General features: G+C 46.6%; 1 protein-coding gene across 3 annotated transcripts in view; it reads left to right on the forward strand.

Annotated features, from left to right (window-relative positions):
* Window positions 1–13,790, forward strand: part of ASAP2 (ArfGAP with SH3 domain, ankyrin repeat and PH domain 2) — a 110,599-nt gene that overhangs the window by 65,411 nt on the left and 31,398 nt on the right. For all 3 annotated transcript variants that reach the window (XM_073896974.1, XM_073896975.1, XM_073896977.1), the window contains exons 11-14: window positions 3,799–3,886; window positions 7,855–7,903; window positions 7,986–8,152; window positions 10,325–10,458. In XM_073896974.1, coding sequence (XP_073753075.1) covers window positions 3,799–3,886; window positions 7,855–7,903; window positions 7,986–8,152; window positions 10,325–10,458 — 438 coding nt within the window. The remainder of the gene's footprint in view (window positions 1–3,798; window positions 3,887–7,854; window positions 7,904–7,985; window positions 8,153–10,324; window positions 10,459–13,790) is intronic.

The raw sequence follows: 13,790 nt of genomic DNA on the forward strand, positions 1-13,790 counted from the left end.
TGCCAGGAAAACCGGAGGATTACTAAAGCAGGGGCTATACACACACCACAGAGCTGTCCTTTTCTCCTCATTCTGTGTGCATTCTGCTTGCTCTGGAAGGCAGACTCCCCCGCCCCCCCTAACACACACACACACCACACCACACCACACCACACCACACCACACCACACCACACCACACCACACACCACACCACACCACACCACACCACTGCACCCACACAGTGTTCACGGGCAGTGATGTGAATTAACCTCTGCCGAGAAAGGGATTTGAGAGATGCCTTTTTGTTTGATTTTGTTTGGATTTGGCTCCTTGTGTATCTTACCTTTGCAGCCAGCATCTCCCTGAGTAGGCTAATTTACCACCGGGGAAAGAGGACAGTTGTTCACAAAGACCTGACGGAGTAAATGGGGATCTAAGTGCGGTATCTGGCGCTCAGTGGGGAATCAGATCTTTACATTGTGGAAGCATGGGGTGTATTTGTGCCATTTGGAAAACCAGTTTCTTCCTAGGAAGCTGGCAGCCTTTGGGAAAGGAGACTGTTGTGTCCTGTATTCTAGCAGAGGGATGGTGATAACATCCGGATGAATTCAGTGAAAGCTGTAGTTGGTATTCCCTGTTAGCCAAGGTTGATTGTGTTTTCTGGCACTGGGAAAAGTGATTCTTGGGACAAAATAACTAATGGAGTATCATCTTTGCCAAGTGCATCAGTTTGCCACACTGCCAAAGACTGGAGACTTTTTAAACTGGAAGAAATGTCCCCTGGTTATTATGTAGTCTCATTTTTTTAATGATCATCAATCATAAAGAATACAGACTTCCTATTAAAGGCCTGAGAACTTGGGAGAAAATAGAATGGCATTATTAAAGTGAGAGGAGCTCTGATAATCAGTGCCTTGAGTCAAACACAAAATCTATCGATCTCTTTCCCGATCCTTTCTGTTAAGGCAGAGCTTTTCAAATTAAGCTGTCAAAGAGCACTGGTATCTGATGCATTAGGTAGAACTGTTCTATAGCTGAAATCAATGACGACACCATTTCCCACAAATTTCAGCAGGGGAGAGAATTGAAAGGATAGAGTTTTCTCTATTTAAAAATTTTCTCCTGTAGATTTTTTCTTACAGCTTTTGTGTCAGCTACTCCTTACTCTGGATGGACAAATAGCAAACAGTTATTAATGTAAAACATGCAAGCTGACATCTTAAGCAGTATCAGCTGTTCTGAGTTTTGGGGACCTACTCTGACAGCTACTACTTTGAACATGTAGCCACATTTGTGCCTTTAGAATTATTCCTACTTCAGATAGAGGCACTGAATATTTTCCCATGTCTTGTGTTTGTACATGTGAAGGACAGTCTGTCTCTGAGGGTAGCTATCTTGGTAAGAATGAGCAGCTTTCCCCATGGCATGGGGAAAATGGAAGAATACAAGTTAGAGGGTGGTTTTAATTCAGTTCTGCGTCTTTGTGGCACTGAAAGGTATGTATGTCCAGGTCCGTGCCTCTGCTTTCCATGGAAATCCATGAGCTGCAGTTAAGAGCTTGTGCTCTGAGCCCAGGCTTCCCTTGGCTCAAATGTTGCTTCACTGCCCCCAAGCTCTGTAAGATCCATCACGTTACTTAGTCTATCTGGGCCAGTCCCTTTATCTATAAAACTGGAGCAGTTCCTACCTCAAAGGTCAGTTTAGGAGATTTAAATGAGTTATTTTATTAAAAATTCTTAGAACAGTACCTGCCTCCTATAGGCAAATCATGATGATGATGATGATGGTTTTTAATTGCTGAGTGAATGTAGCTACTCTTATTCAGAATTATCTTCTTGTGCATGAAAGTTTTTCTGTACTCTGAAAAACAAACTGAGGGTTCTAGAGGGGAGGGGGGTGGGGGGATGGGTTAGCCTGGTGATGGGTATTAAGGAGGGCACGTTCTGCATGGAGCACTGGGTGTTATGAACAAACAATGAATCATGGAACACTGCATCAAAAACTAATGATGTAATATATGGTGATTAACATAACAATAAAAAAATTTTTTTAAAAAGTGTTTCTGTATACCCCAGCCCCTCTTACTGCTCCTGTGCCTAAGACTCGGTGGACACCAGCAGTTTGGAAATAGGCCAGGAACGTCCCCTAGATAAATATATATATAGTTGTGTGATCACAGGAGGTGACAGGTAGACAACTACTTTATGCAGTCAAGTATGTGGTTGCATCATGGTGTGGTCTACCACTTGGCGCTGTAGAAATATATCATTTGGTGTATTCGTTCCTAGATGAGCCAGGTAATTCTATTGGTAAAGATCCAAAATTGGATTGATGGTACTTTCACTTGGAATTGTCAAGGTTTGCAAGATTGGATAGAGCTTGAAGTCTTTTAATACTGATTTCTGACGATTGAAGGATTCTGTTAGGCATCTATGACTGTGGAGAACATCCAGTGAATTTCATATAAGAGATGAGCCCAACATGGCTACAGACCAGGAGAGTCTGGTCTACCCTTTTTACCCAACTTCTGTTTTTACCCCACCTTCCTTTTATCAAACCCAAACTGTTCACACTGCAAGGATCCATCCTATTTTAATGGAGACTATGCTCCCTTACCCCTGCTCTGAGTTTAGTGGAATGGAATTTATAAATGAATGAAGGTCTCACAGGTCTGCCCAGGTGTGGATACTCATGTGTGTGTTTCTCAATGAATGCCAAATCCAAGCTTTCACAACCTGTAAATGCGGCTGGTGGCCACAGGTAGGGTGAATAAAAGGTTGAAGTATATGGCATTTTATTTGATCTTTTCCTTCAGCAGGTTGGGAGGTGGGTAAGATAAGCCCATTCATATTTGGAGATTTCTCCAAAATTTCTGAGAGACATTTTACCATTGATACTTTTTTTCCCCTAAAATTATCTTATCCTTTGATCGTTGCTTTTTTTGGACTAATTATGGTGGTTTTGAAATAAAATACCCATTTTGACATCTCTCTGACAAAAATGTATTGTGATCTTTTATTGCCACTGTGTTGGGGGGATTCGGGGTCCTTATGTGAATGAGATGGGTTTTGTTAAAACTTAAGTGACAAATGGTTAGCATTTAGAATTATCAATCTATTACCTGTTGTGACTTCAAAAAGTAGGGAAAATAATTTCTCTGTCATTTTTGTGCTATGAGATTTCTTTTCTTGGAAGTGAGTGTTTACATTCAGGAAAACACTTCTAAGATCACCAGAAATTGAGCTTGGTGCCTAAGTCACCCAGCCAACCATCTGTGTCATCAGTAGGAATTGGGACAGAATGTCTCAGAGCATTAGCCGTGGAGCATTTTGATCTCAGGGAGCCCACTGCCATCGGCCTCAAAGCCAGCATCACTTGTGCCCTGGCTTGAGTAGGTGTGGGGGCCACCAAGTGTCCCTCACAGGAAGTGGCAACTGCCTTCCAGCGAGCTGAGATTTAAGGACATGCTGTGTTGTGCCTGCCTACATAAAATCTGCCTTCTGCAAGCCATCTTTGCAAACTAGTGGAAATCCTGTTCTTGCTGTATTCTTTTTTAAAGACTTTATTTATTTCAGAGGGAGAGAGAGAATGGGAGCAGGGGAAGGGGCAGAGGGACAAGCGGACTCCCAGCTGCGCGCAGAGCTGGACACGGGGCTCAGTCCCAGGACCCTGAAATCATGACCTGAGCTGAAGGCAGACACTTAACAGACTGAGCCACCCAGGCGCCCCATGTTCTTGCTGTATTTTAATGAGAAATGATACCATATGATTTTCCCCTCCTTCCCACACATCTCCCTACTTCTCTGTTTTTAAACAGGCTAACCGGCCTCCTGCAAAGCTCAACCTATTAACCTGCCAAGTGAAGACCAACCCTGAGGAGAAAAAGTGTTTTGACCTTATTTCACGTAAGTTTATTTCTCAGGTGCTAGGCCACAGAGAAATGATTTTCAACTCTCTGCTTGGGCCTCAATCCCATTTCGAAGAATTGATTGTCAAGGAGAAATGCCTTCACATGACATACATGCTTCCTCTTTCCACTCATAACTGTTTGTTTGCCGGTCCCTCCAGTTTAGGAAGTGATGCTGAGGGCTGCCCTGCTCTCCTCATGGGCCCCCATAAACAAGGAGATTATACTAGATCAGCCCCTTGAGCCTAAAATCTGATCCTCAGTTAACTATAAAAAAGGACGATTCTGTGTTGTCAAAGCTTCCATGGTTTGGGTGATGTTAGAAATGCTGCACAACTAACGTGGAAAGGTCTTCAGAGCCCTAGAAACTTTCGTTTTTGAAATTGTTTTGTCTTCCCCACCACAGAGTTTGCTTTTTTGCTTCTGTATGCTTTTCTTTTTTGTGGTGTATACAAAAGAATCACCACAGAACCATCTGTTGTTACGAGTGTCTACTCAGCATCCCTAAGAAAGGAAAGGACTAGTGTGTCTTGAAACAAGATTGGCCTTTGTTGATGGCACATTTCGGTGGCAGGGTTACAGTTTGTGGGGAGGAAGGAGGCCAGATCCCCTTTCAAAGGGGGTCACAAGGGATTTAGGCACAAGAATTGTGTTTATAGAGGAAAAGTCTAGACCATGCATTTTAGGAAGGTGATCTTAGGAAGATGAGCACAGTCTTAATTGCCTCAGTATCCAGAGCATGACGTGGCTACTTTTTAAGATGTCTGCTGGATTATATTACTGAGGGCTAGGAAGTTATTTCTTATATGATTTATTGCTCATAGCAAGCTTAGGAGGTAATTATTACCACCTCCACTTCTCTGGATGATGAGACGGAGGCCCATGGCCGTTCATCCTTGTACCCGGTTGTCCCTGTTGTAATGTGCACCGTACTGAGTCGGAGGAGAGCCTTGAGCAGTGTGATGTGTATAAAGGGTTTGGGCATTGTTCTGTCCTTCAGATTCTAGACTAATTTGTAATACAAAACTTGACTTTATCCTGCTTCAAACCCTGTGTCCCTACTCAGTCTCGTGAGGGCCACAAATGTGTTTACCCCTCTGTACTCTCAGATCCTTCATTCACACGAGACAGTGTGAACGTGCAGGACTGACCGTAGTTTACAGTGGGATTGAGGGGCGCCTGCGTGGCTCAGTGGGTTGAGCATCTGACTTGATTTCGGCTCAGGTCCTGATCCCAGGGTCATGAGATCAAGCCTTGTGTCAGGCTCCACACTCAGTGGGGAGTCTGCTCGAGATTCTTTCTCTCCCTCTCTCCCTGTAACCCCTGAGCTCTCTCTCTAAAATAAATAAATAAATCTTAAAAAAAAAAATAACATGGGATCGCTCCTGGGGTTACCTGCCTTCAGAGAGCAATAGAGTTTTATGTAAAGGGAGAGACCTTGATGGTATAAGCTGATGTCAGCAAGTGGCTGGGAACCACTTGGAGGCTTTAGGCCATCCTTTTTCTGAAGCAGTAACCCATGATAAGCAGTGTGTCACCCTTCAAGACCTGATGGGCTCTTAGTAGTTAACAGAGCTTGCCCGAGCTGCACGCACACGGGGAGGCAGAGGTGAACACTTCCCTCTGCTTGCCCTGTTCCCTCCAGCACCCCTGTGGGGGCCCCCGTGAGAGGCACAGAGGCATTTACTTCATACTTGTAAACAACCCCAAAGCACTCCCCAATCTACACGTTTTTAACTACTGGTCAGGCACTAAGGAGGGTCAGAAGATGGTAAGTGTGCCTTGCTCCCTACCAAGCGTGAATTATTGCATTCCGTGGACATGTGGGAGGGCGGGCCTGTGTAAATCTGGTTTCGTGTGAACGCTCTGGCAAGCCAACATTTTCCAAGATTCCATCAGTATCTTTGCTCTACTATCTAATGCATAATAATAAACATCTTTGGGCAAGGGCTGCCTGCCTCTGATACCCAGAAGGGCTTCCTGAATTCGATTTGAGGCACTTTTGTAAATTTGCCAGAGTCCATTGTCATTCTTTGAAAAAAAGCTCTTCTTTCTTCTTCTTCCCACTGTGCTGTAGTGGGTAGAGTGAATCCCAAGCCTATGAAATTTTCATCCTAGTTTTCAAAAGGTGTTACTCTCCTAGGAGTAGTTGTGGTGAAAATGCTTTGTTGAAGTGGTGTGTGGGTTTGGTTGTCACAGAGAAGCCTGAAAACCGGCCAGGAGTCCTCCAGGGAGATGCTGCCAAGCGGCGAAGCCTGATTTGTCAAGCATCCCGAGAAGGTTGGGGCTCAGGGTCATGTCTGATCGTGCCTGAGTCGGGACATGAGGCTGTCATCCTCTCTGTTCCTCCCCCACCCGCTGGCCAGGCTACTGAGACACGGAGCACGAAGATGCGTTTGAGCTCTTCGAACATTTGGGTGGTTGGGGAAATAAAAGTCAAGCTGCATGATCATGGGCAGTGAGGAAGATACTTCAGCTGTGGGTGTCTTTGACGCTTGCCCTCCATGGGCCTCGGTGTCCCTCCAGCCAGCCCGCCCGGAGCCGTGCTCAGGACGAGCCTGCTTCCAGGGCTATGAAGACCACTGCTGGAAGACGACGTGTGAGCTCATTCAGAGGGGCCCAGAGGGTTCTGTGCGTCCCCAAGGACAGTCACTGATCTGCTCTCTGCAGAAGTTGGATCTCCTCCCTTTTTTCGTTCTGTTTGGTTTTAAATTTAATTTTCCTTTTTGGCTTTGATTTGGACTCACTGTAGACAGAATCTCTGTATATCCTTCACCAGCCCCCTGATGGCTTGTCTGGTAGTATACAGTACGTGTTACCGTACTGTGTACTGTACCATGTGTACTCTGTCAAAACCCAGGAATCTGGGGCGCCTGGGTGGCTCAGTCGTTAAGCATCTGCCTTTGGCTCAGGTCATGATCCCGGGGTCCTGGGATCAAGCCCCACCCACATCAGGCTCCCTGCTCCACAGGAAGCGTGCTTCTCCCTCTCCCACTCCCTCTGCTTGTGTTCCCTCTCTCGCTGTGTCTCTCTCTGTCGAATAAAAAATAAAATCTTTAAAAAAAAACCCGGAAATCAACACTGGTGATGCTGTTCACGAGGAGTCTTACCTGGTTCTGGCGTTTCCACTGGCTCTTGGGACTCCCTGCAGGATCCCGTGGTTCGTTTTTTACTTCATCTTCGCCAGCTACCGGCTGTAGCAATGTCAGAGCCTTTCCTGGTCTTCCATGATCTTGATACTTGTTTTGAAGAAGATTGATCAGTTTTTTGGTCACCTGTCCCTCAACTTGGGTTTCTCTGATGCTCTCCCACAATTGGACTGAGATTCTGCACTTTTGGGAGGAATAGCACACATCCTGTCCATGCCCCTCTTCTCTGCTCCGTGCACAGGGGTCAGCAGTCTGGGACAAGCCTTGTAGATGCTGCTGTGTTTGCACGCGGCTGTGTGTGAGCCTACGGTCTCACGCCCCATCATCACCTGGCTGTCCCTCCTGCTTCGCCGTGCAATACACAGCGCTCCCACGGCCTGCTAGAACGCCTCCTCTTTCTAAGAAGGCCAGAAAACTCAGATACTCATGAGGACAGGCTTTTATTATTCGAAGGGCTGTAACAATTACTTTGGGGGGGGGGGACCAACTTTGTAGCAAGTTAAAAACAAAGCTTTTGAAAAGATGTTGATGGTTTCCATCCCTGAATAGCTTCAGCTTGGGGAAGCTTCATCTCTTTATGAACTGGAATGGAGGGCAGGGCAGCTTTGTGAATTTGGATGATAAAGCCACAATCCCCCAGAGCAAGGGCAAGCAAGGCATGGAAGGACACGAGGGAGGGCTCGGTTCTCTAGAGATGGTTCATTTCCTAGCGGAGAGTTGCTGTTATTCCCAAGGTTAATTATAAACCACTTTCTGCTGGAATCCTGTGCGGATTACCATGCAGGCTCACAATTGACTAATTCCTCTTGCTGTGCAGACGACAGGACGTACCACTTCCAAGCGGAGGACGAGCAGGAATGTCAAATGTAAGTTCCTTGGAGGTGGGCCTTGGGGCCGGGACCTCACAGCCCTTGGGGCTTTAACACAGCATCTCTGTTATTTTTCTAGATGGATGTCTGTGCTGCAGAACAGCAAAGAAGAAGCTTTAAACAATGCATTTAAGGGGGATGACAATACCGGGGAAAATAACATAGTCCAAGAGCTGACAAAGGAGATCATCTCCGAAGTACAGAGGATGACGGGCAATGACGTGTGTTGCGACTGCGGGGCACCAGGTGACACCCTACCCCCCAGCTCTGGGATGGGCACATCTCATTCCGATTCACAGACCAGTCACAGATTTTCCTTTTCACTGCAGACGCGGCGGTGCCCGGGTGCTACACAGCTGTGTCCTGGGCTGTGTGCAGGCCGTTGGGGGGCGGAGGGTGGGAAGACGCCTGCCTCCGGGCCCCGTACAGGGCCACACGAAGATGGCCTGATGTAGCTGAAAATATTAGAAGCTTTTTGGGAAATGAAAACGGAAGCACAGAAGGCAGGTGAAACCAGGGTTATCTGCTCATTGTATTGGCTGTGCGGCCGTGTAGGGGCGGCTTATCCCGGGATTTACTCCATCCCCCCTTTGTGCTACTTTGTAGAACTTCTAGCCACTGTCTAGTCTGTGATGCTGGGAGAGCCACTTTCTTTGTTCGGTAGCGGTTTTCCTGTATGGAAGATGAAGGAACTGGCCGAGAATGTTTTCGGGCCCCTCTCAGGTGCATGTTCTGTGAAATGAGATGTTTATTCTTCATTTTGATGAAACCTCTCAGGGGCTTCATTTTTTTAATCGACATAGAGTATCATTGTAGATTTTAATACCTAGTATTTTAAAAAGCCTAAGGAGTGGATTTCTTCTGACTAAGATGGAATGGTGCTGTGAGGTCCAGGGAGCTTTGGAATAGCTGTTTCTGGACATTTACAAAATGAGAAAGATCATGGGATGGTCAGTTACCGTTTTCCTTCCTCTCATTCTATGACAGTTCTTTTTTTTTTTTTATGACAGTTCTTACAAAAACAACACAGCAAAAATAGAGTGGGCAGTTGAGAATTGCTGAGAGGTTCCTATTGCCCCAAAGGCTGTATATCTGGAGGTAGTTTGAGGAACTCCCTCAGGGTCTCAGACTCATTAAAAATTACCTTCTGGCAGGAGACGAGGAAGGGAGTGGTAAGTAGTGAATCGTGCTTTTTCTTAAGAAAAGATGAGGACAGTGCAGCACTTGGACTTTTACAACGCTCCCATAAAGAAGTCAAAGCTTTGTACATTTCTGTTTGCAAATGCTGCAGGGTGGGTGACGAAACTTGATACAAAGTAGTCGAAACATACTCCTACCTGGCAGAAGGGTAGAAATGAAAACACAGATGCTCAGAAGTATTTCCTAAGGGATAAAACTTTTTATAATTAAACATTTAAAGAAAGAACTTGACCGTGATCTCGTGACCCAGGTTACGCTGTTTCCCTGCTGTGAGTTTCCAAGGGCAGCAGGTGGTTGGAAAGAGAATGGTACTTATGGGCAGTGATAACGTGCTTGAGTAGGCTTTATTTTGAATGCCCCATTTTCAGGCTAGCTTTCATCTGTCAGGCATGTCTTGGGTGTCTGTTGTGTGGCCAGCGCATAGTCGGATGCCTCAGGGGGTAGGTAAGTGCTCTGAGCAGCACGGTGACGGGGTATCAGCATGGCCTTGGGCCTTGGCACAGGCGGGGAGGCTGTCTGGCCCCACACCCCCTCCAGCAAGGCCCTTCTCCTCGCTGAGCACTGTGTAGACAGCTGACCTCTTCACCTGCTGGCGCTCTTGTATGTGCTAAATGAAGGATTCTATGTCAGTATCTGCAATTTCCAAAGCTCTTAGGATCAGAACTCTTCCTGCTTCCCCCAAAGTGCTGAGCACAGAATATGGCATCAGCACGTAGTAGGTGCTCTCTATCGTTTTACCGTATTTTGCGAACACAGAGACACGTTTTAAGTCTGTTCCCCATCCAGCACTACTGTGGTGGTTTTTCTCTCCCCTTTGCTGGTCTGACCAAGGTTGGCGATGGGCATGGTGGGTGCTCAGGACGGCCCTCAGAGACCTGTGCCCACTAGAGGGCACTGCGTCCTGTGTGTTTACAACGCCTGTCCCTGGGGAGTTCTTAATGAATGGAAGGGTGGTGAAGACAACTGAGTAAAGAATGGAGGGATGGGAAGGGGATGGAGGGCAAACACGTGCGTGTGTGTGTGTGTGTGTGCGTGTGTGTGTTGTGTGTAAATCGGTGCTAATGCAGAGTGAATGGTGAATGAGAGCTCCAGCTTGTGTCAAGGATTGAGAAAACGCTCGTGCTCAAAACTCCACATGCAGTAGCTCTACAGGAAAAATGTTGTGACCCCGGCCCGCTACTTACTGCAAGCTCCAATTTTCCCTGTTCTCTTTGGCAGATCCTACATGGCTTTCCACCAATCTGGGCATCCTGACCTGCATTGAGTGCTCTGGAATCCACCGGGAGCTCGGGGTTCACTATTCGAGGATGCAGTCCCTCACGTTAGATGTTTTAGGAACATCTGAGCTGCTGGTAATTCTCAGATCCTTGATTTTGAAATGGAAATGAATGAGCTGAAAGCTGAGTTTTCATGTTGGCATTCAAATCCATTTTGGTTTCTTGAAATCCCACTGGGCTGATGGTTGTTGATTTTTTCCAGATGAGTTTGGGCAATTAGAACCTCAGTGATGATTCCTCCTTCTCGGCTATTGGTGGTTGAGGGCACTTTTTGTTATAAAACTTGGTTCTTAAACGAATCAAGTGAAGTGAAACAGAAAGGGGGGCTGAGACTGTTGTGAGATGGTGGACTAGGATGGTGGCGTAGTCTAGCTCACCCCATTCCTTAACTGCATGCGGAACGCCAAGCCCAGAGACAGTCGAGGACGCGTTCCCCCTGAGTCCCCCGCAGATTCCTGCCAAGTCTGTGGTCACCACTCAGCTCAAGCCAAGCCTCCAGTGCTCTTTTCCTCAGCCCCTTACTGTCGCCCTTTGGGGGAGACACCGGTCTTTGCTTTTACTGCCTTTGTTTCTAAGGAAGGCTTTCATTCCTGGTTCAGTGATAACACATAAGCCATGCAGCGCAATCTACATTGATCCTGGGAGGCTGAAGCACTTTCTGTCACAAAACGTCCAGAGTTTTGAGACTGGCCCCACTGAGGAAAAGGCACATCACACTAGGTGTTTTGAGACCACCTAAAATGGAGCTTTTGTGACTGTTTTCAGAGTCTGTAATTGCTGGCAGGAAGCAGCGTTAGAAACTCTTGGCATTGGGCTGGGCATTGGACAGTGAACATTAAGTGGTTACAGATTGCCGTTGATTGTAATGAAAAGAGCAATAGTCTTGACAGAAAATCAATTATCGTGGTCAATATACCTCTCAAGGGGCTATACACTTTTATTGATGACTGCTGTAGAACCAGCGTGTCAGAACTTAGAATGTATTTTGAACTATCTTGTCAAATCCTTCCACCCTTTCCAGAGGATTCCTTTGTGGTTTTGAAAGACAAAGTTGGGAGAAACTAGAGTGAATTCTGGTCACGTGGTTAGTAACATCCCTGATGACGTCAAGTTTAGAACTAAGCTGGACTCGGCAAGACTCCAGCAGTGTATCCTTGGTTCCACAGTGTGGTTATTGTCAATGTCATGGTGCATTCACCCACGTCTTAGAGCTGCATGTGTCCAGGGGGTGGTATGTTGGGCAGCTGATGGTGGCATAGATTTGAGATTTTCACAGTCTGTTTTCAGAGAAGCACAAATTCTCTGGTAAACTCTGGCAGTTGCTATACTGCCATTGCTGGTTTTCTCAAAACAGTGGGAAGTGTTCAGTGATTTTTGGTGAAATAATAATTGCTTATTTTGTACGAGGCTCTTCACAGAGCACTTGATATATATTAGCTCATTTGCCCTTCACGACAACCAGTGACCTTGGTATTTATCCCAACTTTACAAAGGAGGAACTGAGGCTTAGAATGTTATAATGTGCCCAAGGTTATATAGTTATTGAAGTGCCAGATTCGGGGCGGGACCCTTTCATCTGATCCCAGAGCTCAGACTTAACCTCTGAGGAGCCCGGGACGTAAACTGGCCTTTGTGGGGGCCACCTCTGAGGAGCCCCGGACGTAAACTGGCCTTTGTGGGGGCGAGTTTTAACCGCGTGCTGAGCATGTAAGCATCACTGCCATCCCTCCCCATCCCCGTCCGCAGCAAATGTTGAACAGCCTCTCCACGTGATGTCAATACTCCCACCATGACCTTTTTGTCAAATCTGTGCCGTCATGAGTAACCAGTGTGAGTTACCGACTATGCGGTGGGAAAGAGGTGCTTGGTAACACACCCTCATACGGGGAGTTCTTCTCACAAACAGTGGTCTTCAGTTACTTCAGAAACAGAGTAGTAAAATGATTTAGAAGTGATGAGTTTTGACTGTTATTTTGTTTTTAATATAATTTATGTAACTGTGAGTTTATATAATGTAGTTTTACTAATGGCAATCATGAGCTGGTAGGAGCCTGACCCCAGCACATCTGTTACACCTGCTTAAATGTGTCTCAAAACCTCAACTGATGGTCTTCATGAGACTCTTGCCCGCTAAACAGGAAAAGGCCAAGGAAGGTGGAAGGGAAGATGTTTACATCTCAGTGAAATGATGAGGTGGCTTCTGATACTGGGTTCGAATCTTGGTCTCTGTCTCTCAGGCCTCTGTCAGCAAATGTTCACAGGAGTCTGGTCAGCTGTTAGCCCTGATGGAGCCGTCAGGCAGAGCCTGCTTATTTAATATCTGCAGGTATTTCTAGAACCTGACCTCTGCCGTAGTTCCAGACCGTCCCTCATGGTTACAGAAAAACAGTGGGATGGGGCGCCTGGGTGGCTCAGTCGGTTAAGCATCTGCCCTCGGCTCAGGTCATGATCCCAGGGTCCAGGATCAAACCCCACATCGGGCTCCTGCTCAGTGGGGAGTCTGCTTCTCCCTCTCCCTTTGCCACTCCCCCTGCTTGTGCTTAATCTCTCTCTCTTTCTGTCAAATAAATAAAGAAAACCTTAAAAAAAGAAAAAAGAAAAACAGAGGGAAAAGGGCCCCAAATCTTGTGAGGTTCACTCCCACCCTCCGCTTGTCCCTCAACTCTGCCTGTGTGGTTGCTCACTGGAGGTGGGCATCTCCCCAACCCCTCCCACTGTGTACCAGGACGGTGGGCCCGACGTCCTGTCCTGAACCCTTACTGCGCAGCTGTGAAGTCAAGCGCTGCATGGACAGTGTGTGTTGGTTTAGGATTCATTTATAAAACATGAGTTCAAGCCCTTTTTTAGAAGATTTTATTTATATATTTTTTAAAGATTTATTTTAGAGAGAGAGAGAGAGAGCTTAAATGGTGGGGAGGGGCAGAGGGAGAGAGAATCTTTTTTTTTTTAAAGATTTATTTATTTACTTGAGAGAACGAGAAAGAGAGAGAGAGCATGCACATGAGAGGGGGGAGGGTCAGAGGGAGAATCAGACTCCCTGCTGAGCAGGGAGCCCGATGCGGGGCTCGATCCCGGGACTCCAGGATCATGACCTGAGCCAAAGGCAGTCGCTTAACCAACTGAGCCACCTAGGCGCCCCGGGAGAGGGAGAATCTTAGGCAGGCTTCCAACATGGAGCCCAGGACCTTGAGATTACAACCTCAGCCGAAATCAAAAATTGGACACTTCACCGATGGAGCCAGCCAGGTGCCCCTATGAATTCAAGCCTTTGTAAAGTATCCAGGTTCTTGTGTTCTGTGTAGACAGGTGGATGCTTGCACAGAGGATCTCCTGAAGGCTTGCCACATAGATGTCTCTGTGTGTGTGTTTAGAATTATGTCTGGCACATCATAAGCACTGTGAAGGAT

The sequence above is a fragment of the Callorhinus ursinus genome, unplaced genomic scaffold, assembly GCF_003265705.2.
Source record: "Callorhinus ursinus isolate GAN/ISIS: 27379988/994484 unplaced genomic scaffold, GSC_fseal_2.0 scaffold10, whole genome shotgun sequence".
Lineage (NCBI taxonomy): Eukaryota > Metazoa > Chordata > Mammalia > Carnivora > Otariidae > Callorhinus > Callorhinus ursinus.